The 26,030-nt window shown below is 41.3% G+C and overlaps 1 protein-coding gene and 1 long non-coding RNA gene across 2 annotated transcripts; one reads left to right on the forward strand and one right to left on the reverse strand.

The window, feature by feature from the left end:
* Positions 1-344: 344 nt before the first annotated feature.
* LOC121397221 (SLAM family member 5-like) lies at positions 345-11,388 on the reverse strand. The gene is made up of 4 exons (XM_041573633.1): positions 11,284-11,388; positions 7,181-7,510; positions 3,353-3,616; positions 345-1,245 (listed from the first exon to the last, which is right to left on the reverse strand). Exons 1-4 carry the CDS (start codon positions 11,324-11,326, stop codon positions 1,124-1,126), a joined length of 759 nt encoding a protein of 252 aa, XP_041429567.1. The 5' UTR covers positions 11,327-11,388; the 3' UTR covers positions 345-1,123.
* Positions 11,389-21,803: 10,415 nt separating this feature from the next.
* On the forward strand, positions 21,804-25,495 carry LOC121396961. Its single transcript, XR_005963279.1, has 3 exons — positions 21,804-21,932; positions 23,052-23,245; positions 24,018-25,495. It is a non-coding gene; the product is annotated as an uncharacterized LOC121396961 (long non-coding RNA).
* Positions 25,496-26,030: the final 535 nt, after the last annotated feature.

Below are 26,030 nucleotides of genomic sequence, written 5' to 3' on the forward strand. Positions count from 1 at the left end.
TTGCAACCTATTTCAGTGCATCTTTTTTTCTCATTTTAGCCTATTTAAAGAGTTTCAACTAGAATTACAAAAGTTTTCGGCATAAAGAATCTGGGTGACCCCAAAATAATCCTGCTCCCCTTTATCTGATGTCCAAATGCAGAGCTACACAACAGGGTTGGCAGCTGCCAGGTCTGGGCACATCTATTGCTCCCTGGCCAATGTTAATAATTAATACTACTGCACATATTCCTGCTTGGCATTTAGGGAGCTATGGAATCGGAAGTGATGTGGCTGCTATTTTTTATTTCTTTTTGTTTTGACTGTCTTTGGTACTTTAAAAGAATCAAGGAGTCTGAAATAAATTAATTTTGTTTTTGGTGCTTTATTGTCTCCAGTTTGAAGGGTCAGTACCCAATGCGAAGAACTTGAAGGACACATGTGAATAGAAGGGTGGGGTGAAAATAACTGGTTGGAGTGGGAGAATGGGTGCTTGGATGGGAAGGTGCTTCAGACTAAATTTTATATGAAGGACAATGAGCCTTAGGATTAGTCCTTGCTGTCATATGTACTTAGGAACACAACCTGCTTGGTTCCATCCCAGTCTCAAAGCAGGTACATGTGGCTGGAGCATTGCATTGATGAAGGCTAAGTGTCCTCAGCACAGTTTTATACTTGCTAAAAACAGACTACCCAGCCACTAAATAAACTAAATAAGAGCATATAGTCATGGTTTCCTCTATACATTCCCTCGGGAGACAGTGGGGTGATACCAACTCATTCTCCACCACCGGCTTCCATTATCCAGAACAATGTATTTGGGTTGGTTATCATAGATTAAGAGAACTTCTGCAATAACTTATTGCATTGATATTAACAGTTTCTATATACAGTGTTCATCCAGGGGCCAATCCAACAGTTTTATTTATTGAATGAGCATTTATCCCCTTTGGTGAAATATGGTAAAAGCGTCATATGGGGAATTTTCTCCTTCCACTGGATCAACAAGAAAATAGATAGGATTTATTTCAGTATAAGGATTAACTTGATGGAAGGTCAATCTCTTCAGCCTGAATGGAAACATTAGTGTATAGGCCCCACCCATGAGGAGTCACAATATGACCAGCCCTTCCATTGCTGAGGATCATGTTTCTCTTTTCATGCCATGAAAGTGTTGGATGATCAGATATGAAGTAATAACCAGTATCATAGAGGACAAACCAAGACGTATGATGTTCTGCTGGGTATAATTTCCAACTTGGGGGTCTGTAAAAAGAGCAAATTGCAATATTTAAATATTAAATTTCATATCATGTAACTATCCTCCATAAATAATTACAGGGAGCTGACAGATGGAGCTAACTTTGTTTTGATATTGCACAGTCCAAACTGACATCCTCAGTGTTGGGAAGGTTAATAAATCCCCATTGGTTGAGGACAGCAGTGGCACATTGATGCAATCCTCTACTAGCAAATCTCCCTAGGCCTCATTATGATCTGATTGTTTGCCACCTGGGCCCATGAGGTTGCCAGACAAGCAGATCTTTAGACAATTTGGTGCAGGGTTGGTGGGCAACATTGGTAAAGATGCATTTCACAATAGCACCAGAGCTGCCTGGAACCAGTGTAACACGACCTTAATTTACATGAGACTGCAGGCACACATTTTCTATATAAAAAGAGCACCAATAATTATCATGGGTACCAAAGGGGTTCTGTCGTCCTCCAACCAATGTGTACAACAATGTGGATATTATGTATTTGTTATAATTAAAAAAATAAAAATAAAAGAGACTGCAGGGTTCTTGTGTAGTTGTATTACAAAATGGCCATGAGTATAGTCTGTGACATCAGATAATAGCACTTCATGATATCATAAATTGAAAATATCATGTTGAAAAACGAAGAAAAAAAAGATCACGGCTGTGTGACAAAATAAAGGATAAGTAAACATACAAAATAAGTTAGGTTGAAAAATTTAATTCTATACATAAAGTGCCTAATTGCCAGTTGATCCAGAGGAAGGTAAAAAAACACATCTGAAGCCTCTCCAATTTGCCTCAGAGGGGGAAAAATTCCTTCCTGACTCCAAAATGGCAATGGGACCAGTCCCTGGATCAACTTGTACTATGAGCTCTCTCCCATATCCCTGTATTCCCTCACTTGCTAAACACCATCCAACCCCTTCTTATACCTATCTAATGTATCAGCCTGTACCACTGATTCAGGGAGACAATTCCACATCTTCACAGCTCTCACTGTAAAAAAAAACCCTACTGGTAAATAAAGCATTAGAGAGATTATTATATGATCCCCTTATATATTTATACATATCCCCCATTAATTCCTCATAGCTAAGATTTTCAATACCTTTTACCAGCTTAGTTGCCCTTCTCTGTCCCCTCTCTAATACAATAATGTCCTGTTTGAGTGATGGAGACCAAAACTGTACGGCATATTCTAGATGGGGCCTTACCAGTGCTCTATATAGTGGGACCCCCTCCTCCCGTGACTCTATAATACAACTCAAGACCTTATTTGCCCTTGATGCTGCTGACTGGCATTGCTTGCTACAGACAAGTTTATCATCTACAAGGACTCCAAGCTTGACTTTACATTTATCAACATTGATTCTCATTTGCCACTTAGCTGCCCAGATTGCCAGTTTGTCAAGATCCTGTTGCAAGTGCCACATCCTGGATGGAATTAATTGGGCTGATAGTTTTGTGTCATCTGCAAACACTGATACATTACTTACAACACCCTCCCCTAAGTCATTAATGAACAAGTTAAATAAAAGTGGACCCAATACTGAGCCCTGGGGGACCCCACTAAGAACCTTACTCCAAGTAGAGAATGTCCCATTAACAACCACCCTCTGTACCCGATCCTGTAGCCAGTTTCCTATCCACGTGCAAACGACTTCATTAAGCCCAACAACAGACCTTAGTTTAGAAAGCTGTCGTTTGTGGGGCACAGTATCAAACGCTTTGGCTAAATCCAAATAGATCACATCTACTGTCCCTCCAGCATCTTACTTACCTCATCATAAAAAGCAATCAAATGTGTCTGACATGACCTATCCTTCATAAAGCCATGCTGATTGCTGCTCATAATGTCATTCACTAGGACAACATTTTGAATGTGATCCCTTAACAATCCTTCAGATAATTTGCCCATCACGTATGTCAAATTTACAACCGAGTAGGTTTAACTTATTAAAGTGAAACTAAAGCAACTGCTGCTTAGTTACTATGAATTACTGGGACCAACAATACTTGTTCCTTTTAATAAATTACCCTCATAATCCCCATCTCTCCCCAGCTTCCCAGTGTCCCATATAAATTCTAGGAGTTTCCTATATAAAACCCACCTCGATTACAAGTGACAGGAATATGTGCAGTTCTGGAAGCTTTGCTGACTGGATTCCGGGCAGTACAACTGTATGTGACATCAGAATAAGCATTATAGACACGGAGTGTGTGATTGGTCACTTCTGTAACAGGGCTGTTTGTGTTATTCCAGGTGACAGTCACATCTGATCCAATCACAGCACAGGACAAGGTCACAGTAACGTTACAGGTCTCATTTTGGGTGATATTTGCATGAATCTGGATATCTTCTGTGGATAGATTTTCTACAAAGAGAATGTGGGGACAGTTGTTATGACTAATTACCATTTTTAGTTTTTGAATGATTTGTCTTCTTCTTCCTCCAACTTTAAAATGGGAGTCAGCAGCCAAAAATGGTTGTGAACATGTTATTGCTTTCTTATTAGAACAACAACCTGTGGGGAACAATAACTGTGGCCCCGGGCAGAAGTACAAGAGCAATGTGCATTAAAATAGAAATTATTCTTATGATAGAGGGAGTATAACATTCACCCAAGGGATTGTGGGTAAGGACATTCACAGGCCCGGATTTGTGGAAAGGCCACCTAGGCCCGGGCCTAGGGGGGCAGGATTTTAGGGGGGCGGCATGATGCCCAACCACACCCACATTGGTTCAAAAACACTGGGGATGCGCTGGAGAAACAATAGTTTTTTTTAATTTCCCCATTGATGATGAACATTTGCACGAATAAAGGGAGGGGACAGGGGCGACGAACGGCAGTGGGCCTAGGGTCGCCCTCTATGTAAATCCGGCCCTGGACATTCATGATGTTTTAATAGCAGTTAAAGGGTTTGACCCATTTCTAGTATTTCATAATTTCATAATTTCAGGACAGTTCAGGGTTCTAAGCTGTTGCTATGGGTTACTAGACATGGTGCAAACATTGTGATTTGCTTGGGGAGGTAATTGGCAGACTTGTATTTAGGAGTAATTGAAAAAACCTTTTCTTCATGCGAAGATATACCAGCGCTAAAGCTTAGGGATAGACACCAAAAAACAAAAAATGCAATATAGTGTAGTATTGTCAGGATATGATATATACCCCTTTGTGCAGTTTGCTATAAGATGTGATTTAAGGTCTTCCACCAAGGGAATTGATACCCTTTATCCGTGATTTTTATAAGTAAACGTGGCCACCTCCTATGTGGGGTAGTGGGTACTTACGAACGTTTAGGTCTGCCACTAGCATGTAATAAAATTCTTTGTCCCAATCTTGATTAGTTTCCTGGTTTCTAAAAACATACGCTAAAATCGTGTAAAAACTTCTTTAATACATTAAAAGGATAAAAACAGATTGCACTCACATATGTGTGCTTAAAATAAGCATTAAAACAGTCCGTCTGGGGCTCTCCAGTCCTGCGTTCCACTGTTAGATGTTTTTAATTGCCTGGCGTCTGTTGGTGGCACACGCGCTCCTGGTCTCCCTCTGATGACGTCACTGTTCAGCCGACGCGTTTCGTCTGTTGCGACTTCCTCAAGGCTTTACCTTGAGGAAGTCGCAACAGACGAAACGCGTCGGCTGAACAGTGACGTCACTGTTCAGCCGACGCGTTTCGTCTGTTGCGACTTCCTCAAGGCTTTACCTTGAGGAAGTCGCAACAGACGAAACGCGTCGGCTGAACAGTGACGTCATCAGAGGGAGACCAGGAGCGCGTGTGCCACCAACAGACGCCAGGCAATTAAAAACATCTAACAGTGGAACGCAGGACTGGAGAGCCCCCAGACGGACTGTTTTAATGCTTATTTTAAGCACACATATGTGAGTGCAATCTGTTTTTATCCTTTTAATGTATTAAAGAAGTTTTTACACGATTTTAGCGTATGTTTTTAGAAACCAGGAAACTAATCAAGATTGGGACAAAGAATTTTATTACATGCTAGTGGCAGACCTAAACGTTCGTAAGTACCCACTACCCCACATAGGAGGTGGCCACGTTTACTTATAAAAATCACGGATAAAGGGTATCAATTCCCTTGGTGGAAGACCTTAAATCACATCTTATAGCAAACTGCACAAAGGGGTATATATCATATCCTGACAATACTACACTATATTGCATTTTTTGTTTTTTGGTGTCTATCCCTAAGCTTTAGCGCTGGTATATCTTCGCATGAAGAAAAGGTTTTTTCAATTATTTGTCGATCTGAGGGAGAACAGATCTTTTACCGGCAAAGGGAGTGAACTGCAGAACCTTGGGCCTCACTTATCTTTTCTAGTTGTATTTAGGAGTAGTCTGGCACAAACTGGATTTTACTCCAATACGTAATGCAGTTAAAAAGGAATTTATTTAACAAAAAAATAAATCTTGAATAGTAACCTTACACGTGTCTTGCCTTGTGGGCACAATGACTAAGAGCCCACAAACGCGTAAGGCTACTTTTGAGATTTTTGTTTGTGACACAAAAATGTGCCCACAAGGCATAAAAAGCGTAAGGCTACTTTTTGAGATGTTTGTTTGTTAAATAAATTACTTTTTAACGGCATCAAGTATTGGAGTGAAGTCCAGTTTGTGCCAGACTAATACTAAATACAAGTTAAGGCAAAATGCATGTGAAAATGGTATCGCTGATTTGCAAACATTTTTACCACTGCAGAAAATGTGAAATTTGCAATGAAACTGTACCGGGCCAAAAAGGTCTTTCATTCCTACTAGGGGTGCCCCGAATAAAACTATTCACCAAGGCAACAGCATTCGGACATCTTTCAAAAGCAATTAACTTCATACAACTTAACACAGTTTATCCAAATATATAACAGCCCTGACTGTTGCACCTACATCTTACACTAAGGTCCCATGAACTGATTCCTCTGCTGCAAAAACGACACTGTAGCTGTAGCTGGGCACCTCTGTAACAGACCTTTTCCATTACAGTCAATGGGTAGATATGCACTGACAGACCCCCCCCCAGGCATTATATTAGCACTGAAGGTGCCAGTGCATCACCGCACCCAAAGAAGGTCCATCTGATGAAGCTAAAGCCTGAGTGGTGTTTATGTAGGAGCAGCTCAGTTCTGATGGGACAGATGTCTGTGGATGAAAACTGACTTGACTTTAAAGGAGAACTAAAGAATAACTAAAGAAGTAGGTAGAAATGTTGTACATGATGTTTTGAGCTTCTGTACCAGCCTAAGGCAACCACAGCCCTTTAGCAGTAAAGATCTGTGTCTCCAAAGATGCCCCAGTAGCTCCCCATCTTCTTTTCTGCTGATTCACTGCACATGCTCTGTGCTGCTGTCACTTACTGAGCTTAGGGAGCCACTCACAATATACAGTACACATAGAATAGAAATGTCACAATACATTTTTTTTTTTTAAACAGGTGGCCACTGATGATTGATTGCTATTGCACCTTTTATTATATTTCTCCCAGTTGGCTCAGTTTGGAATTCATATTCAGTGATTGAGTGAGTGAGTGTGAGAGTAAGTGTTTGAGTGTATGACTGAGTGAGTGTGTGAGTGTGTGAGTGAGTGAGTGAGTGTGTGTGTGTGAGAGTGTGAGAGTGTGTGAGTGTGCGAGTGAGTGGTTGGTTTGTGAATAAATTAATGTGACAATAATGTAGAGTTTGAATTCACAGAGAAGTATGTACAATACACACCTTAGTTGTATATGTCACTGATATCAGTGTGAACTCTTTGTTGTGTAACATTTGGCACCTTAGGAAAAAGGACCATTAATAGAAACCCCTATAAATAACCTGGTGCAGAAGATCATTTCGGGAGGAGGACTGGGGGGTAAGTTTGGCCCTGTGGCCCCTCTAGTTCTGACATGTACAGGTGTAATTATAAAGTATCACACCCAGACTTACTATAGACTTGGAGATGATACAGTTGGTCACAGATCTGATTTGATCGCAGACGAATATCTGCTGAGTAGATTCTCTGGTCCTGATTGGTCAGATCAGTGAGGGTTAAGGAGGCATCTGTCTCACTGCGCAGTCTCCCCTCATACTGAAAATCCCGGATATCAACAGGCTCATTGGGTTTTGTTGTAGCAAAATGATTCAGTCTGCGACCGTCACTTATAACCCAAGAGACGTCCTTTATCTGCCCCTGTATCTTCACTGGTAGACTGGCTCCTCCCCCTTCTGCTCCACTCACATTTATCCTGGGGCCACATTCCTTGTTACATGAAATATCTAATGAGACATAAATAGAAATTTTAACTGAAAAATGTAATTTCCAACCCTGTCACATTAAAGTCTGTAGGTGAAATGGCTCCCACTTACTTTTACCTTCAAGACTGAATTAAAAAAAAAGCCAGAGATCCAGTGGAACAAGTAGGGAGTCTCCACCTGAACCAGATTAAATATTGTTTTTATATTTCCCAACAGTCTCAGGAGTCTCTACATTTCTACCCAATGTATCCAAGATGGCTGCACAGCTCACTGCAATGATACAATGAAACTTTCTGTATTTCCTTATATATTATTGGGCTAATGTAATAAAAGGTGCATGTTTTTTTTTATTTGTCTAGTAACCCATAGCAACCAAACAGCAGGTTGGGTGTAGTGGACACTTGTATGTAATCAAGGATTTGGTTGCTATGGGTTACTAGACCTGAGCAAATGTTTATGACATTACCCAATATTATTGCACTCCAACAGATACATTGTGTGCCCTGAAATTGAATAAATACATTTTGACATTTTTGTACATTTGTGTTTTATCTGTTCAGATGAAACAGGGATTATTGTGTTTGCCAACGTGTGTCCAACATTTATAGCTGTTTTACTCCTGCTGTTTTGTGACTTTTCTGTTTATTTCAGTCCTACGGAGAATTATTAGTATTGTCTCCTCTAGTCACTTACAGGGCTGCACAATGGAGAAGGGTCACTGTTATCCCAAGCCCGGTCAAATTCTGATGAAAGTCATGTAAATTGCATAACATACGTATAAACATGTAATATAACTTACACACATGACTTCTATAAACATATCTGTCACTTGCCTAGAAACATATATAATGTCTATATTCAAGGGGCAGGTAAGTGAATAGGGTCTAAATATAGGGCAAACTCCATTGACCTCCAATGAACTGACTTAAAGGATAAGTAAACCTTTAAAATAAGTCAATGTAAAATATATTTTTTTTTACTCCAAGATATTAACGGATACTTGTACTGTTAATATGAATGAATTTTGTTACAACAGCACCACCTGCTGGTCAGTTTCTGACCAGTCTAACCACCAAGTAGTCAAGGAAGTTGTCAGGAGGAAGAAAGAGGCTGCTCTGATGTTCTTCTGTTTAGGAAAGATGTGAGAACGATTTATAATTTTATTCCTAAGCAGAAGAACATCAGAGCAGCATCTTTCTTTCTCCTGACAACTTCCTTGACTACTTGGTGGTCAGAAACTGACCAGCAGGTGGTGCTGTTGTAACAAAATTCATTTATATTAACAGTACATGTATCCCTTAATACAGGGGTCCCCAACCTTTTTTTACCCGTGAGCCACATTCAAATGTAAAAAGAGTTGGGGAGCAACACAAGCATGAGAAATGTTCCTGTGGATGCCAAATAAGGGTTGTGATTGGTTATTTGGTAGTCCCTATGTTGACTGGCAGCCTACAAGAGGCTTTACTTGGCACTATACTTAGTTTTAATGTAATTGAAACTTGCTTCCAAGCCAGGAATTGAAAAATAAGCTCTTGCTTTGAAGACACTGAGAGCAACATCCAAAGGGTTGGAGAGCAACATGTTACTCACGAGCTACTGGTTGGGGATCACTGCCTTAATATCTTGGAATAAAAAAATAAATAATAAATGAATGTCAGACTGGTGGGAAACTGACCAGCAGGTGGCGCTTTTGTAATAAATTAATTTATATTTACAGTACATGTATCCTTTACTATCTTGGAATCAGAAACAAATAAATAATGAATGTAAATGACAAAAGTGCTTAGAATAACCCCCCTCGTCAATTTTAAAAGCCTTTTAAATCTCAAGGCTTTGTTCATTCCTAATGGTTCCAATGTATCCAATTTAATATATTTTCCTTGCCTCACATTGTAACAGGAGGTACTTTCTATTGGCAACCTCTTTGTGGAACCCGCACCACCTCCAGTACCAGCCATCATAGTTTGGCCGGGCTTTGCTTTTGTAAATAAAAATGTTTCCAACCAGTGTGTGTGTGTTTTCATTTTTTCAGGATCATAAGTGGAAATTTAATATTTGTGTTCCCTTATTCTAATCAAAATGGTTTTTGTAACAAATGCCTTTTCTTCCAGATTCCCTGAAAAACTTTTCCATTTATGGACTGAATATGATCTTGTCACCAAAACTACTCAGGGTAGGGGACCACCGAATTCAGGTTTCGGTTCGTGATTTGGCCAGGATTCGGCCTTTTTCAGCTGGATTCTGAATCGGCCGAATCCTTCTGCCCATCCAAACCGAATTCCGAATCCTAATTTGCATATGCAAATTAGGGTCGGGGAGGGAAATCATCTGACTTTTTGTCAGAAAACAAGGAAGTAAAAAATGGTTTCCCCTTCCCATCCCTAATTTGCATATGCAAATTCGGGTTCGGATTCGGTTCGGTATTCGGCCGAATCTTTAGCAAAGGATTCGGGGGTTCGGCCGAATCCAAAATAGTGGATTCGGGGCATCCCTAACTGGTTGTCTTATTATATTCAAGGATACAGGTATGGGACCTGATATCCAGAATGCTCGGGACCTGAGGTTTTCTGTATAACAGATATTTCCATAATTTGCATCTTCGTACCTTAACACTACTAGAAAAAAATGTAAACATTAAATAACCCCAATAGGCTGGTTTTGCTTCCAATAAGGATCTTAGTTGAGATCAAGTACATGCTACTGTTTTAGTTTTACAGAGAAAAGGGACATACTTTTTTTTAAAAAAAAAGTATTTGGATAAAAGTCTATGGGAGACAACCTTCCTGTAATTTGGAGCTTTCTGGATAAGGGGTTTCCAGATAACAGATCCCATACCTGTATTATTTACTTGATATGTTTAAATGGTAGTTTGCTGTGTCATTCATTTATGCACCTAATGAAGTCTATTGGGCTGAAACATGTAGTGCACAACATTCCTGCAATAAACACACTGTGATGTTATAAAATGTGTTGTGCGCTCCAGGTACTACTTTCTTCACATTTGGAATCTTGGGCAACCAGGGTTTTCACTTTCCATTGGCCCATGATCCAGATAGGGCTTGGGTCGATGACATTGTGGGGCTGATCAGTAACACAATTGGGCGAGCCAACACTAGCAATGGTGGGGCGAGTGTCGTCATGGGGCAGGGCTATGACATGGTGATCAGCGATTGGCTGATCACCATGTCAGTTGAGAGGGGTCCTGTCTGGTTTTCCTTATTTGGAAACTGGGCAGGCAGTCTTGACCCGGGCAGCTCTTCTGAAACCCGAATGGATGGCAACCCTATGTGCAACACACACACAAGAGTTTCAGCCTGTTGAAAAGCACCAGACAACAAGGACAAGTCTCCTTTCTTTGATATCCACACTCTTTTATCTGAACCCAAACCACCATGACCAGGGTAACATCAATTAATCCCATCATCCCCCAACTAACCACCCTGCACCCCCTGTAAGCCAAGAACAAACTCACAGCAGGAAGGGCCACGTCTTCTATTTATACAATAACCACATGAACTTGAACTGTGAGGTACAATACTGAATAGCAAAGTGACTGCTCTTTAATAAATACTGTATGTACCAAACATGATGGTTAAATGCAGAATGAAAAGAGTAAACATGATATACAGTATTCAGAGCAGCGAGTCAATCAACTGCAAAAACATGACTGTGGGACTTAACTGTGTTTAGGAACATATTGCTCATTTGATCATTTGAAAATTCAGGACACGTCTACTAAGGAGGGTTGAGGGAATATGAATGAGGTACATGGAGAATTGACAATAGAAAGTTACCTGTCAGTAGGAAAGTGATGAGCAGCCATCTGATGTGATCCATTCCTCTTCTCTTTCTCTCTCTTCTCTCAGCTGCCTTCCTCTCTCTCTAACCCTCTTGTACCCAAACCCACACAGATTAAAAGGGGAAGCGGTATTGTGTTTTAAAGAAGTACAAATGATATGTTTTCCACTGAACCATTTTCACAGTAAACAGGAAATAAATGCAACCGTGTCCCCCATGTTCAAGTCAAATCTATCTAATGGAGCCCATGTGGAAGACAACTCCCAGTGATTCTATTTGCCATCCATGTCTGACACCATTACCCTTCTATAAAACATCTTACTGGCCTGACAACTATTTCTGACCAGATCTGGTAGAGTCTCAACTGGCGGCTCTTGGTGCCATGCGTGTACATTAACTCCCGGTGCCTCTTGGATTCTGTAATGATCATGCATGGTACAGAGGGACACCAGTCGAGACTTGTAGTGTACAGGTATGGGGTTTTCCCCAGATGTGCGCTCCTCCATATTTGGATCTCCATTTTTTTTAACTCTACTAAAAAAATCATATAAACATTAAATAAACCCAATAGGCTGGTTTTGCCTCCAATAAGGATTAATTATGTCTTAGTTGGGATCAAGTACAAGTTATTCTTTTATTAATACAGAGAAGTAAATCATTTTAAAAAGTTTGAATTATTCAGTTAAAATGGAGTCTATGGGAGACAGCCTTCAATTAATTCTGAGCTTTCTGGATAAAGGGGTTGCAGATAGTGGATCCCATACCTGTACTACCCATATGAGCACGTTCCGTAGCCTTTAAAGCCATATTGGTGACCATTCATGTGCTTGAAAATTAATGTATAAGGGTCTCAACATGGTAATAACTCACCACATAAAGGAAGAGGCCCAGGTGCACTGTCCTGTGCCTTCAGCAAGGGGATCAGATCAACCAGGAGATTTAGTAGAGCAGGCGCTCAAAATAAAGACTTACTTCCACCAGGCAAGTCCAAAAATACAGCCTTATGCATTTCGTGTTACAAACACTTAGTCATCCACATGAATTACATGTATTGGTTTACATCCTTCAGAGAAAGGGTAACTGGTTCTGTCATGTTCTACTATTGCTCTGATCTGTATTGTAACTTTCACACTTGCTCATAGTAATCCCTTGCACCTTGGCACCTACAGGCTCTTTCATCCAAGTCGTTGCGGCGCACTCCAAAGTCAAAGGATCGCTCAAATAGGTTGTTGGTTAAAAATTCATTACATCAGTTTAAAAGAAGAAATGCTAACACATGGTCTGACGCGTTTCGTAACTATGTACTTCATCAGAGACCTGGGCATGCTCAGTTCCATACCACTATTTATACCCACATGGGGACTTCCCCCATCCCTTACACAAAGGTGAACTAATTAAAACTATGCATTGGTTAACACCACATGCAAACAATCAAAATTAAAGAGAAAAAAATGAGAAAAAATGAAAAAAAAAAAAAAAAGAAGAAAAGAAATTTTTTTTCTCTTTAATTTTGATTGTTTGCATGTGGTGTTAACCAATGCATAGTTTTAATTAGTTCACCTTTGTGTAAGGGGAGGGGGAAGTCCCCATGTGGGTATAAATAGTGGTATGGAACTGAGCATGCCCAGGTCTCTGATGAAGTACATAGTTACGAAACGCGTCAGACCATGTGTTAGCATTTCTTCTTTTAAACTGATGTAACCAATAAAGGATGCATTTTTAACCAACAACCTATTTGAGCGATCCTTTGACTTTGGAGTGCGCCGCAACGACTTGGATGTGACTACTTGAAAACGTTTCCCTTAGCGACAGACTCGGGGCGGCAGCACCCGGGTCACCCCGTGGAGAGGGTAAGCTGATCCTTATGCATATTTATCTATGAATACAAACAACTGTTGGAAGGAACGTGGGAAAGATTGTGTAATAAACGCAGGGCTCGGGGCAGGTGCACCCGGGCCAATTACCACCAACGGTGAGCGGATTTTAAACCGCTGTAATTTTTGATGATACAGGGGATCAAGCAGATAGAAATTATTTATACCAATTGTGAATTTCAGAATTGGTGTTGGGATATATATTTTGGACTACCTACAGGCTCTTTAGCACCTTCATCTCTATTGCACTGATTTCCTGATGCACACATGTATATTGTTGCACTCTGGCAAATATAGATTTTAGGCATCCTTTTCCATCCAAGTTGGTTTCCAGTAGGTTACAAACAGCTAAAGCATTTCTTTTGTGCCTTATTTACTAGTTTCTGTGGTTTCTGGTTGATCCCTTTCACTCTGAGACTTTGTGCATCTTAAGGATGTTGGATCCATGTCTGCATTGCAAGAGAAAGTCCAGGGGGTACATTTATCAAAGAGTGAAGTTAGAGATCACCACAGTCCTCTAGAGCAGGGATCCCCAACCTTGTGAACCCGTGAGCAACATTCAGAAGTAAAAGGAGTTGGGGAGCAACACTAGCATGAAAAATGTTCTTGGGGTGCCAAATAAGTGCTGTGATTGGCCATTTAGTAGCCCTATGTGGATTGTCAACCTACTTTGAGGATCTGTTTAGTAGTACACATGGTTTTTATGCAACTAAAACTTGCCTCCAAGCCTGGAATTCAAAAATAATCTCCTGCTTTGAGGCCACTGGGAGCAACATTCTAGCGGTTGGAGAGCAACACGTTGCTCACGAGCTACTGGTTGGGGATCACTGCTCTAGAGTGAAATGCCGCCACTCTCCATTAATTTCTATGGGATTTATAAAAGAGTATTGATCAATGGGTGAAAGTGAAAGTTCACCCTTTGATAAATACGCCTTTCAAAATCCCATAGAAATGAATGGAGAGTGGCGGCATTTCACTCTAGAGGACTGTGGTGATCTCTAACTTCACTCTTTGATAAAGATACCCCTAGGTTAGCAGTATGTTCATTGCCTATTGGCATATTCCCGGCCAGAGCTCCAGGATACAGGTATTGCATAGAATACATATAGTGACTGTTTAATCATAGAGTTTCTGTCTATATATAACAAATGGGATATACAACCTCATATTAAGAAAATTAAGCAAATAAGCCAATATGACCTCTTCTAGTAGTTATCTGATGGGACACTGATGGGGTGAAGGAAGTCTAATCCCACTATAAGTGTATAGTACTGTATAGTCATCTGTAAGAAGCAGCTTTATATCATTTATCTACACTGTGAGATCTTCTGCCCTGAAATCTCTAAAGAAGGGTGAGTGGGTGGATTGGGCTGGAGTCAATCTATATTATAGGGAGCCTTGGTTTCATGTGAGTGCATGGATGTCACTGTAACTGCCAAACCTCTGGTTCCTTAGGGCGCGTGCGGGGCGCATCTCCTTTTCTTATAGGCGTATTGACGCTGGCGTGATGACGTCAGCGCGCAATGGCGCGAAATTCACACACTATTTAAAGAGACTTCGGCACTGAGATCATTGCCTGTTATTGGTTCATCCTTGTGAGTTCCTGGTACTTTTTCCTGTATTATCCTGATATCTGATTCCTGTTTTGACCCTTGCCTGATTGACTATTCTGACTTCCTGCCTGGTAAACCGACTATTCTACACTCTGTAACCTGACCCGTGCCTGTTTGGACAAACTCTTGATTGATCTCCTGGCTTTGACCCTTGCCTGTCTGACTCCACTTGAATTCTGCCTGCACTGACCTGGCCTCTGCCTGACTACGTTTTCGTCTAAATCCTTGTACTGTGACCTTCTGCCCAAAGGCTTTGCTCAACGATCGTGCCCCTATGCTCGTTCAGAACCTTCGATTGGCTCCTCTCTTAATGAGAGCTGGCGGGATCCGATTAGCCGAGGGCACCTCCCGAGGTGAAAGGCGGCTGTTAAAGGCAGAAGCAAGAGCTGCGACCAGGGAGCTTAGCATTGGTTCTGGATTCTGGGTGCCGATTCGTGACACATATATAGTTATACTTATATGAATGTATGGAGGAGTAGGAGTGAGTGTGTTTATGTAAGGATGCTGGGTATCATTTGGAGAGGTTGAACTTGATGGACTTTTTTCAATCCATTTGTGATGTAAATCCAACTCACCAAACCACTCACTTTATTTCAGTCTTGGGTGTAAAGCCCCTTCTAAAAACCTTAAAAGGCGTAAAACGTGATTAATTTGCGAGCTATTACACTGCATCTTCTTCTTTCTAATTTTAGCTTATTTGATGAAGTTTCAACCACAATTACAAAAGCCAATTACAAAAGAGTTTGTTGTCAACATAAAGAAATCCCCAAAACAGTCCTGCTTCCCTTTATCTGATGTCCAAATGCAGAGCTACACAACAGGGTTGGCAGCTGCCAGGTCTGGGCACATCTATTGCTCCCTGGCCAATGTTAATAATTAATACTACTGCACATATTCTTGCTTGGCATTTAGGGAGCTATAGAATTGGAAGTGATGTGGCTGCTATTTTTTATTTCTTTTTGTTTTGACTGTCTTTGCTACGTTAAAAGAATCTAGGAGTCTGAAATAAATTATTTTTTTTATTTTGGTGGTTTATTGTCTCCTGTTTGAAGGGTCAGTACCCAATGCCAAGAACTTGAGGGACACATGTGAATAGAAGGGTGGGGAAATAACTGGCTGGAGTGGGAGAATGGGTGCTTGGATGGGAAGGTGCTTCAGACTTAATTTTGAAGGACAATGAGCCTTAGGATCAGTCCCTGCTGTCATATGTACTTAGAAAGCAACCTGCTTGGTTCCATCCCAGTCTCAAAGCAGGTACATGTGGCAACGTTTTTATACTTGCCAAAAACAGCCTGCCCATCCACTTTATAAACCAAATAAGAGCATGTAGTCATGGTTTCCTCTATACACTCCCTCAGGGTCCCAATTCTATGACTATGAAATAACAGGGTAAGTACAAGCTATCCAATCCATGGACTGTGGGGTGATACCAACTCATTCTCCACCACTGGCCACCATTATCCAGAACAGACAATGCATTTGGGCTGGTTATCATAGATTAAGAGAACTTCTGCAATAGCTTCTTGCATTGATATTAACAGTTTTATATACAGTGTTCATCATTTACTTGATGGATGCTCAATCTCTTCAGCCTGAATGGAAACATTAGCGTATAGGCCCCGCCCATGAGGAGTCACAATATGACCAGCCCTTCCATCGCTGAGGATCATGTCTCTTTTCATGGCATGAAAGTGTTGGATTATCAGATATGAAGTGATAATCAGTATCATTGAGGACAAACCAGGACGTATTATGTTCTGCTGGGTATAATTTCCAATTCGGGGGTCTGTAAAAAAAAGCAGATTATAATAATTTATTATTAAATTTCATATCATGAAACTATCCTCCACAAATAATTACATGGAGCTGACAAATGGAGCTAACTTTGTTTTGATATTACAGAGTCAAAAAGGACATCTCCAGTGTTGGGAAGGTTAATTAAATCCCCATTGGTTGAGGACAGCATTGGCACATTGATGAAATCCTCTACTAGCAAATCTACCTCATCTCTCCTCATTATGATCTGATTGTTTGCCACCTGGGTCCATGAGGTTGCCAGACAAGCAGATCTTTAGCCAATTTGGTGCAGTGTTGGTGGGCAACATTGGTAAAGATGCATTTCACAATAGCACCAGAGCTGCCTGGAACCAGTGTAACACAACCTTAATTTACATGAGACTGCAGGACTATGAAGATTTTCATTCATCCAGGTCATAGTATATCTAGTATAGGTCAATCTAAAAACAACTGGACTTGCTGAGTAAAACATCTCAGAGGAGCTTTGAAAGCGTGTGGCTACCCAGAATGGGCCTTTGTCAAAACAGTAGCAACCAAGCCCAACAGGAACACCAATAGAAATAACCGCCCGGAGACACATAGTAGGCGAAACATAGTCATCCCATATGTAGCTGGAGTGTCAGAGAAACTCAGGAGGATTTTCAACAAACACCATGTCCCTGTGTTTTTCAAACCTAGCAACACACTGAGACAAAAACTGGTACACCCAAAGGATCCAACACCAAAAGAAAAACAAAGCAATGTGGTATACGGAGTCCAGTGTAGCGAGGAGAGCACAGATCTATACATTAGGGAGACAAAACAACTGCTCTCCAAGCGAATGGCTCAGCACAGGAGGGAGAACTCTACAGGGCAAAACTCAGCTGTCTTTCTACACTTAAAAGACAAGGGACACTCCTTTGAAGATAGCAAGGTCCAAATCTTGGATAAAGAAGACCGCTGGTTTGAACGAGGCGTGAAAGAGGCGATCCATGTCAAGGTGGAGAGACCATCTCTGAACAGAGGCGGGGGCCTTCGACACCACCTGTCTGCTACATACAATGCTGTTCTAACATTCAGAACACTTCACACATCCATTCATGCAACTCTCACAAGTAACAGCTGTATCTAGGAGTTGCATGACACATTGGATAATCCTATCACAACTACACAGAATCAACACCTCTGTGAGTTTCAGATGTCACCTCTTTGAAGAGTTACAATGTGCCATTGTGATTGGTTTAGTGGAAGAGTTTATATCCCGAGAACTTCCCACACCAGTCAGTTGAACTGAAGAAGCTGCTCGGATGAGTAGTGAAACGTCTTCATTGATTACTCAGCAAGTCCAGTTGTTTTTAGATTGACCTATACTAGATATGAGACTGCAGGGTTCTTCTTAAAGCTATATAATGTATCAGCCTGTACCACTGATTCAGGAGACAATTCCACATCTTCACAGCTCTCACTGTAACAAACCCCTTCCCAATCCATTAAAACGGAACCTCTTTTCATCCAATCAGAATGGATGACCTTGCATCAGCTGGAAGGACATTCTGGTAAATAAAGCATTAGAGAGATTATTATATAATCCCCTTATATATTTATACATAGTTATCATATCACCCCTTAAGCGCCTCTTCTCCAGAGTGAACATCCCCAATTTGGCCAGTCTTTCCTCATAGCTAAGATTTTCCCTTTACCAGCTTAGTTGCCCTTCTCTGTCCCCTCTCTAATACAATAATGTCCTGTTTGAGTGATGGAGACCAAAACTGTACGGTATATTCTAGATGGGGCCTTACCAGTGCTCTATACAGTGGAAGAATGACCCCCTCCTCCCGTGACTCTCTGCCCCTTTTAATACAACTCAAGACCTTATTTGCCCTTGATGCTGCTGACTGGCATTACTTGCTACAGCCAAGTTTATCATCTACAAGGACTCCAAGCTCCTATTCAAGTATGGATTTACATGGGAATATTGTTGCATATTAAATTTCATAATTGCTGTGTGATAAATGTGTGTTGAAGGGGGTTGTTCGCCTTTAAATTAACTTGTAGCCAATTCTAAGAAATGTTTCAATTGGTCTTGATTATTTCTTTCTTTATACTTTTTGAAAAGAACTGTTAATTAACTCAAATTGTGCCGAGGGCATAGTCTGCCATAAGAATCTTGTTTGATGTGACACTGCTTCAGGGGACTAATAGCCACCAGAATGAGAATTGTCACTGACTCCTACTGAGTGTATGTAATGAAAGCTAAAATCACTGGGGATACAGTTTCTTAGGCTCCCCCATGACTGCAATTTCTATCTTTTTACCCTCGACTGGTAATTCAGGGTCATCATTTTCTTCCCTGCTCCCTCCCTGGTATCCCCTGTGCTGATTATTAAATGTGGCGGAATGTCCAGTAGAATAAAGAGCTGCCAGAAGGGGAAGCCATATGGGGGCCCCAAACAAGATTGAGCGACTGTAGAACCCGGGGGATTGGGAACAGTGTATTAGGGGCAGAACAGATTGTACTGCAGACACATGAATTATATACAAACAGTGTCTGTGTATTAGGGGCAGAACAGATTGTACTGCAGACACATGAATGATACAAACAGTGTCTATTTAAATGTAGGGCCCTATAGGGATACAGGCCCTATAGAGTTAATCTTTTCACCATTTCCTTGGGTTATTGGGTAGAATCCCTGTTACAGAATAACCTTTACAGTGATAGGCTGAGAGATTTGATGACACTGCTCTGACTCACTCCTATATAGTGTGTGCAGGGAGTGGCCTCTTCCTCTTTTGCCTCTGGATGTGATTCCAGCTGGATGTGCTCAGGGGGACTGAGTGCAATAGGCCAGAAGAAGTCATGTGACCAAGTCTGGGAGCAGGTAACCCCGTGAATGAGGAATAGTTACACTAGGGCAGACTTGTCATAGTCTCTCTAGGAGAGAAAGGCAGAGAGGTGAGAGAGAAAGAGCAGCTGAAGCTCCAACAAGGATTTGCAGTAAGGGAGTAGCTTCCCAGAGGCTCTGTGTGTTGCCTCCAGTCAGGGACCTCAGTGAAGAGGGACTGTAGGGTAGAAGCTGCTTCCTGACAACTTCCAGGAGGGAAAGGTTGTGCTGCATTTGCCTGTGTACTCTCTGTGTGAGCCTGCCTTGTTCTGTGTGACCTCTCAATATGCTGTTTTCCTCAACTCCTGCGTGACTACTGAAACCTGTGCTCATTTGCCCTTTTTGGCATAATAAACCGTTCCTGATTGTTAAGAACCTCCTGGCGCCCAAGTTGTTTTTGTGTGCACAGTAGCCTGGGGGGGATGTAGTTGCACTACACCATAGAGGGAACACTTCCACTTAGCCAAGGCCCTGCCCTGGGTGTAAGTCGCGTGTAACCCATGCGCTAGTGTTCTAGCTGGTGAATTAACCCCGAGTGGCCCAAATAGGTGTTACATAAACATTATCTCTCACTGGCACTTGTAAGGGGGGCGCCTGAAGAAAAAGACCATTCAGATTATAATATATGAAGCCCAGACAAGTGCTGTTATTTTATTTAACAAACATGAGCCCTGGGCTCCAGTGTAACTAGTGACGGCTCTGTCTGTGTGTCTGTATAGCAACTGTGTCTGTATGTCTGTACTTATTGGGGGAACATAGGAATCCCTTCCCCAACCTCTGTCTGTGTGACAATATGGCTGCTGTGTATTGTTTTGGTGAAGGGAGGGGAGGAGCTACTATCTCTGGAGCTGGGCAGGAAGGAAGAGGTAGGAATCAGGAAGAGGAAGGAATCCCCACCCCTGTGAGCTGGGCAGGAAGGAAGGAAGGAAAGTCCACAGGGAGAAGCAGAGAGAGAGGAGTAAGATGGCTGAGCTGAGTACATGGGGCAAGTATATAGGGAGTCCCTGTGGCAGTAAAGTGAACTCTATTCAGGGTGTAGAACCCAAAGGCAGTTCTTATCAGGACTTGGGATTAAACTGACACATGAGAGAAACTGGCAGCAGGTCAGAAACCAAACAGCTTATACTGTATGAGACACTTCTGTGTGACTGATCAGATGCAGATAAAACTGTCAGTAGTTACAGCACAGTCTGTCCTGGCCCTGGATTCAGCCCTGACATTTATTATATCCGTGTCTCTCATACAGGCACAGGACTCCTGGAGCACCAACAATGAGAAATCAGTAGCAGAAGAGCTAAATATAAATATATAACATGAACTAGTGACCACACTGCAGCCTTTTATGGGTTTTATCAGTAGGTCAGAACCCGGGCAGGTGCTCTAGGTAACCTGGCTGATCCCGGCGCCGGCTGGGCGCACGTGCGAATGTGAAATTATGTAATCACACGCTCCAAAGCGCACATGTGCGGAAGCGCCATTCGCCAGGAAAAATAAATGGTTGGCGGCAGTTGTAAATATGCAAATTGGAAAAACAAAGTTAAGCAGAGCCGGAACTAGTGGTAGTGGGACAGAGAAGGTCCGTGCCTGGTGCCCCCACAGCTTTGTGCCATAGCCACGTGGCTACTCTGCCTCCCCCTAGTTCCGGCCCTGCAGTAGGTTATACAGTAACTATAATGCAAAAACCAGGACTAAGTTTAGATGCCGGTGCTTCTGCTCAGGGCCAGTGACCCATAGCAACCAATTAGATGTCTGCATTGAGGCATTGCTGGAATGAATAGAACTTTATGATGGACTTATTTCCAATGGACTTATAGCCTATGGTTTTTAAAATCCTAGATATTCAATGTGATTATGCAACAAGTATTTATATCAGCAATATGATTACATTTAATTATATTGTAGTGTATACGGGTATATGTGTGTGAATAACAAAGGTGATGCAATTAATAAGTTAGAAAAATCTGTTTATTAGCCCCTTTAATTAAATATTATTGTCCAGCCAACTGCTCATATATCTATATATCATGGGGTCAATAAATAAAAGCTATCTTAAGAATTGTGTATTTTTTGTCACTAGTATGTACAACCCCCCCCCCCACACACACACACACAAATCCCATGATGCACTGCTCTTCACATAAGGGCAGCAGTGATGGCTAAGTGGCTTAGTGCCACAGTGTGTGAAACTATTGAAAATCCAGTGATAAACATGATCCAGCCACAGTCTTCATCAGCATTTATTTATATAGCTCCAGCAAGTTACATTCATTTATAACAAACAAGAATCACAGAGTAAAAAATGGGATCAGAGGGTCCTACTCACAAGAGTTTACAATCTAAATGTGTGTTGTTTTCATTTCCAACAGCTGCAACTGGAACATGAGTTAGATCTGTAGGAGGAACTCTACACTGGTACAACCTGGGTCAGTGACACCGAGCAACCGGGAAAGCAGATTGTCTCTATGAGAGGGGTCACTTGTCACTTGAGAGTTATTGAACAGTAAGAAGAATCATGGCTACTATAAAAAAAATAATTAACAGTATGTTGATGTTTTCACAACAATTGCAACAGGAGTTAATCAGTTTTTTTAGTTCTACTTTTCAGGCTGCCTTTTAGGAAGGGGTTTTGCGGGAAAGCTGTGATTGGCTCAGGTTCTGCTTCACTCCGGTGCAGTTAGAACAAGCTGAGATCAGTGTATGGCTGGGTGAGGAGTGAAAGCAAACAGCTGGTAATGGTAACTGCATAGCTCAGACTTCAGGGCTATACTTGCTGTTTTTTAAGTCCAGGTTAACTACCACATGAGGGGACCCATTATTTGTAATTTAACTTGCAGTTCTCCGTCTGTTGTATAATGTACATCACTGTAGCTCAGGAGCAGCTGGAAGCAGCATGTTGAAACTAGTTGGTTACAGCTACAGCCCCTTCCAAGACAAGTGATAAATCTGTAGGGGCAAATAATGCATTTACTTTCCCTATATCTACAACTGCTGCCTCTACCCCTCAAAAGGCATGCCTGTTTCTCCAGCCCAGATTTGGCACATTATAAATTACAATTCTGAAATATGTAGGCTCGGCTGTACAATTTTAACCTTGACCATATTTCTACTCCCATGTCAATTGATTAAAAGTGAAGGAAAGGCTTTGTGCACTTGGGGGTGCCAAATGTTAGGCACCCCCAAGTGATTGTATTGACTTACCTGAAACCCCGGGCCAGTGCTCCTATCAGCAGAAAACTGCACCGGCCTGGGGTTATACCAGTGAGCACCACGGAGCCATCCTCTTCCGGCTTCTTCTTTCTTCCAATTTCCCAGGACAAACGCATGCGCAGTTGAACAAAATTGACGACTTTGTAGTTAAAGGTCGGCTTTTCGTTCTACTGTACATGCGCAGCCGCGAGAAGAAAGGGGAAGACTGAAGAGGATCGATCTGTGGTGCTCACTGGTATAACCCCAGGCCGGTGCAGTTTTCTCCTGATAGGAGCACTGGCCCGGGCTTTCAGATAAGTCAATACAATCACTTGCAGGTACCTACCATTTGGCACCCCCAAGTGCATGAAGCCTTTCCTTCTCCTTTAAATTGTAAATTTAAATATTTATCTTGCTCTCTCTTGTTCTGCAGCCTAAGATGATTCAGTGACCCTCTGCATCGCATTGTAAGTGATTCCCAGCAATAAACCCAACTGACCAGGTCTCCACCTCTGAATCTGAATTCAAGAGAGAAACGCTGAGCCAACAAGCAATTGTCCCATCCTGCAATACGTTTAGCATCCAAACCTGGAGCTCCTCCCTTATTGCGGCACCAGTCTTTTTAAGGTTAGTTTATTATTCAGTGCTGGTTTTGGTACAAAATAAATAGTCCATTTGGCAGGAATCTCCATCCCTGGTCCCTATTCTCCTTTCTCTTGTTAGAGGCAGCACATCTGAAGCCAGTTTGTCCCTGGGAGAGATGGGTCCCTGCCTATGAGCCTTATACAGCTACATTACACATTTAACAGAATGCTTTTGTAATTTAACCCTCTGAGCAGGGCTAGAACTGGGCATTCTGGCAGCCAACGACAAGTCTGTAATGTGCAGCTGTTTCTCCAATGAGTAAAGAGCCCCATTTCTGATAATACAAAAGTTTTTATACTGTTATTGTTAAAAAATCACACTCCATGACTTTTCCATACTTAAATGGTGAAACAAAGGCAAATCTATCCACTGACACACGCTAACAGCATGACACGGTCACAATCACTCTAACTTATTGGCTCACACCAGAATGAACAGACGCTCAACACTGTTATGGTTTAAAAGCAAAATACCTATCCTCTCAGTTCAGTTGTTAAACACCTGGTATCTTCATGGCACTAACAAGGAATAATTAATATGTACCCGATATGAACAAAAGTATGGGAACCCCGGCTTGCCCATTATCTTTTTTTGTTACTTAAATTTTTTTATTATTTTCCACAAAATAACAAGATATATTACAACCAACATTGTTCATATTCATCAATCTTGATATTGCTCTGTACAAAACCAAAGTAAATGAAAGTAAAAGAAAGTTTGCCCATCAGAACAGATTGAATGTCCTTTGTTACAGGTTTGTGAAGAAGCCTGCTTGTGAGCTCCGCTATCTCGTCCCATACTGGTTGGATCACAGGACAAGTCCAAAAGATATGGATCACATTGCCAATTTCCCCACAACCTCTCCAGCAGAGTGGTGAATGATCTGGAAAGAAAGAATGTAATTTGGCCGGTGTATGGTACCAATGTAAAATGGTTTTGTAGAGATGCTCCTTTTGTCTAGAGCAGAGCACCATTTTCTTTGCATTGGATCAAATAGCTGTCCAGTCTTCATCTGATAATGGTTGAGGTAGAATAGCATCTCACTTAGCCATGTATGGGTGCTTTAGTAGTGTGTCTGACTGCGGCTCGTTGAGTATTTTGTAGATCTTTGATATGGGACCTTTTTGTGGAATCCCTAGTTTTGCTAGGCTCTCAAATGGAGTAGGTGGCGTATTTTTGATCTCATCACAATAAGGTTTAAGAAAGTGTCTTAGTTGCAAAATATTCGAAGAATCAGCAGGTTCCTTGCGGTATTTTCTCTGTAAGGTCATTGAAAGAAAACAAATCTTTGGTAAGCGGGTTAATCAGATCGCTTATTGTCTGCAACCCCATCTGTTGTTAAAGTTCTGGGTTGAAAACTTGGGTTGTTTAGAAACATCAGATTTGTAGACTTCCTCAAGGATAATTTGGTTCTGTGTCTTTTCCACAGAGTTAACATACTCCATGTAGAAAAGAGTAACATGGAAAGATCCATTGTGTGGGCTGGTTGAGACCAGATGAGATGGTTCACATGTCCTTGTGGTGAAAAAATATTCTCAATAAAACTCCAGTTGTTGTTTGAGGTCCATCTTGACTATGCCAGAATTTGTTTAAGTTGAGCAGCTTCATAGTATTTTTGGAAGGCGGGAATTTCAAGAATTCCATAGTCAATGGAGGTTGTTATCACTTTCCCCAAAAATCTGTGTCTGCTATTGCTCCATATGAATTTATGACAGCATGAAGAATTTCTCTTAATACATACAGTATAAAGGAACAGAGATAGGTGACGTTTGAAATAAATACTCATTTTTACTGCCGATATTTTGCCAAACCAGGAGATTGGATATGTAGACCATTTTCCTAACAGTAGTTTCATTTGCTGAATTAGAGGGGTGAAGTTTTGCTTAAAAAGATCAGAGTATTGTGGCGTAATTTGGGTCCCTATGAAGGATATTGAGGCTGTTTTCCACTTATACTGAAAAGATGATTGAAGGTCCAGCAGGGAATTCCGTGGGATGTTAAGTGGAAGTGCCTCGGTTTTATTAACATTAGCTTTATAGTTAGAGAATTTGCTGTAGGTGTCCAAAATCTTATGTAAATTTGGTAAGGAGATTTGTGGATTTGTCAGCGTAAGCAACACATTAGTGAGGTTGGGCAATAATGTTGGGCAGGAGGCCTGACTCACAGTTAGGGGGTTATTTATCAAATTCCGGAAGAAAGATCTCATTATTTTCTGAAATATACTCCGACCAAATCAGCACACATTATTTCCCCTTATTTATCAATATATCTTCCTGAAAAAAATCCAGTGTGGGAAAATAAAATCAAAAAAATTGAGAAAATAGTACAAACACTCGAATTGTATGAATTTTTCAGATTGTCTGCCCGAAAAACCACAAAATCTTCTGATTATTGCATGAAACCCAGCACAGATCAGGAAAGCTTCTGGACTGCCCCCATTGACTTACATGCAACCTCGGTAGATCTGAGATTCCGGATTCAGACTTTTTCCATCCTCTGGGTATAATAAATTCTGACAAAAATCTTGTTTTTTCCACTAAAAATTCAGATTTTAAATTTTTCCAGTTTTTGACATTTGAACAAATAACTCCATTTAGTGTTCAAATCTATACCACATGTGTTGTATTTAGGGCTCTATTCTAAAAACTTGTTGGTTTTTTGGTTGGGTTCTAAAGGAGAAGTAAAGCCTCTGCTATTGAGTTGTGCCGATCTGTTCAGTTGGCTGTCAGTTTGCTTCTTTAATAACTTCACTGGCCTGGAGTAGTTT

The sequence above is a fragment of the Xenopus laevis genome, chromosome 8L (assembly GCF_017654675.1).
Source record: "Xenopus laevis strain J_2021 chromosome 8L, Xenopus_laevis_v10.1, whole genome shotgun sequence".
Taxonomy (NCBI): Eukaryota; Metazoa; Chordata; class Amphibia; order Anura; family Pipidae; genus Xenopus; species Xenopus laevis.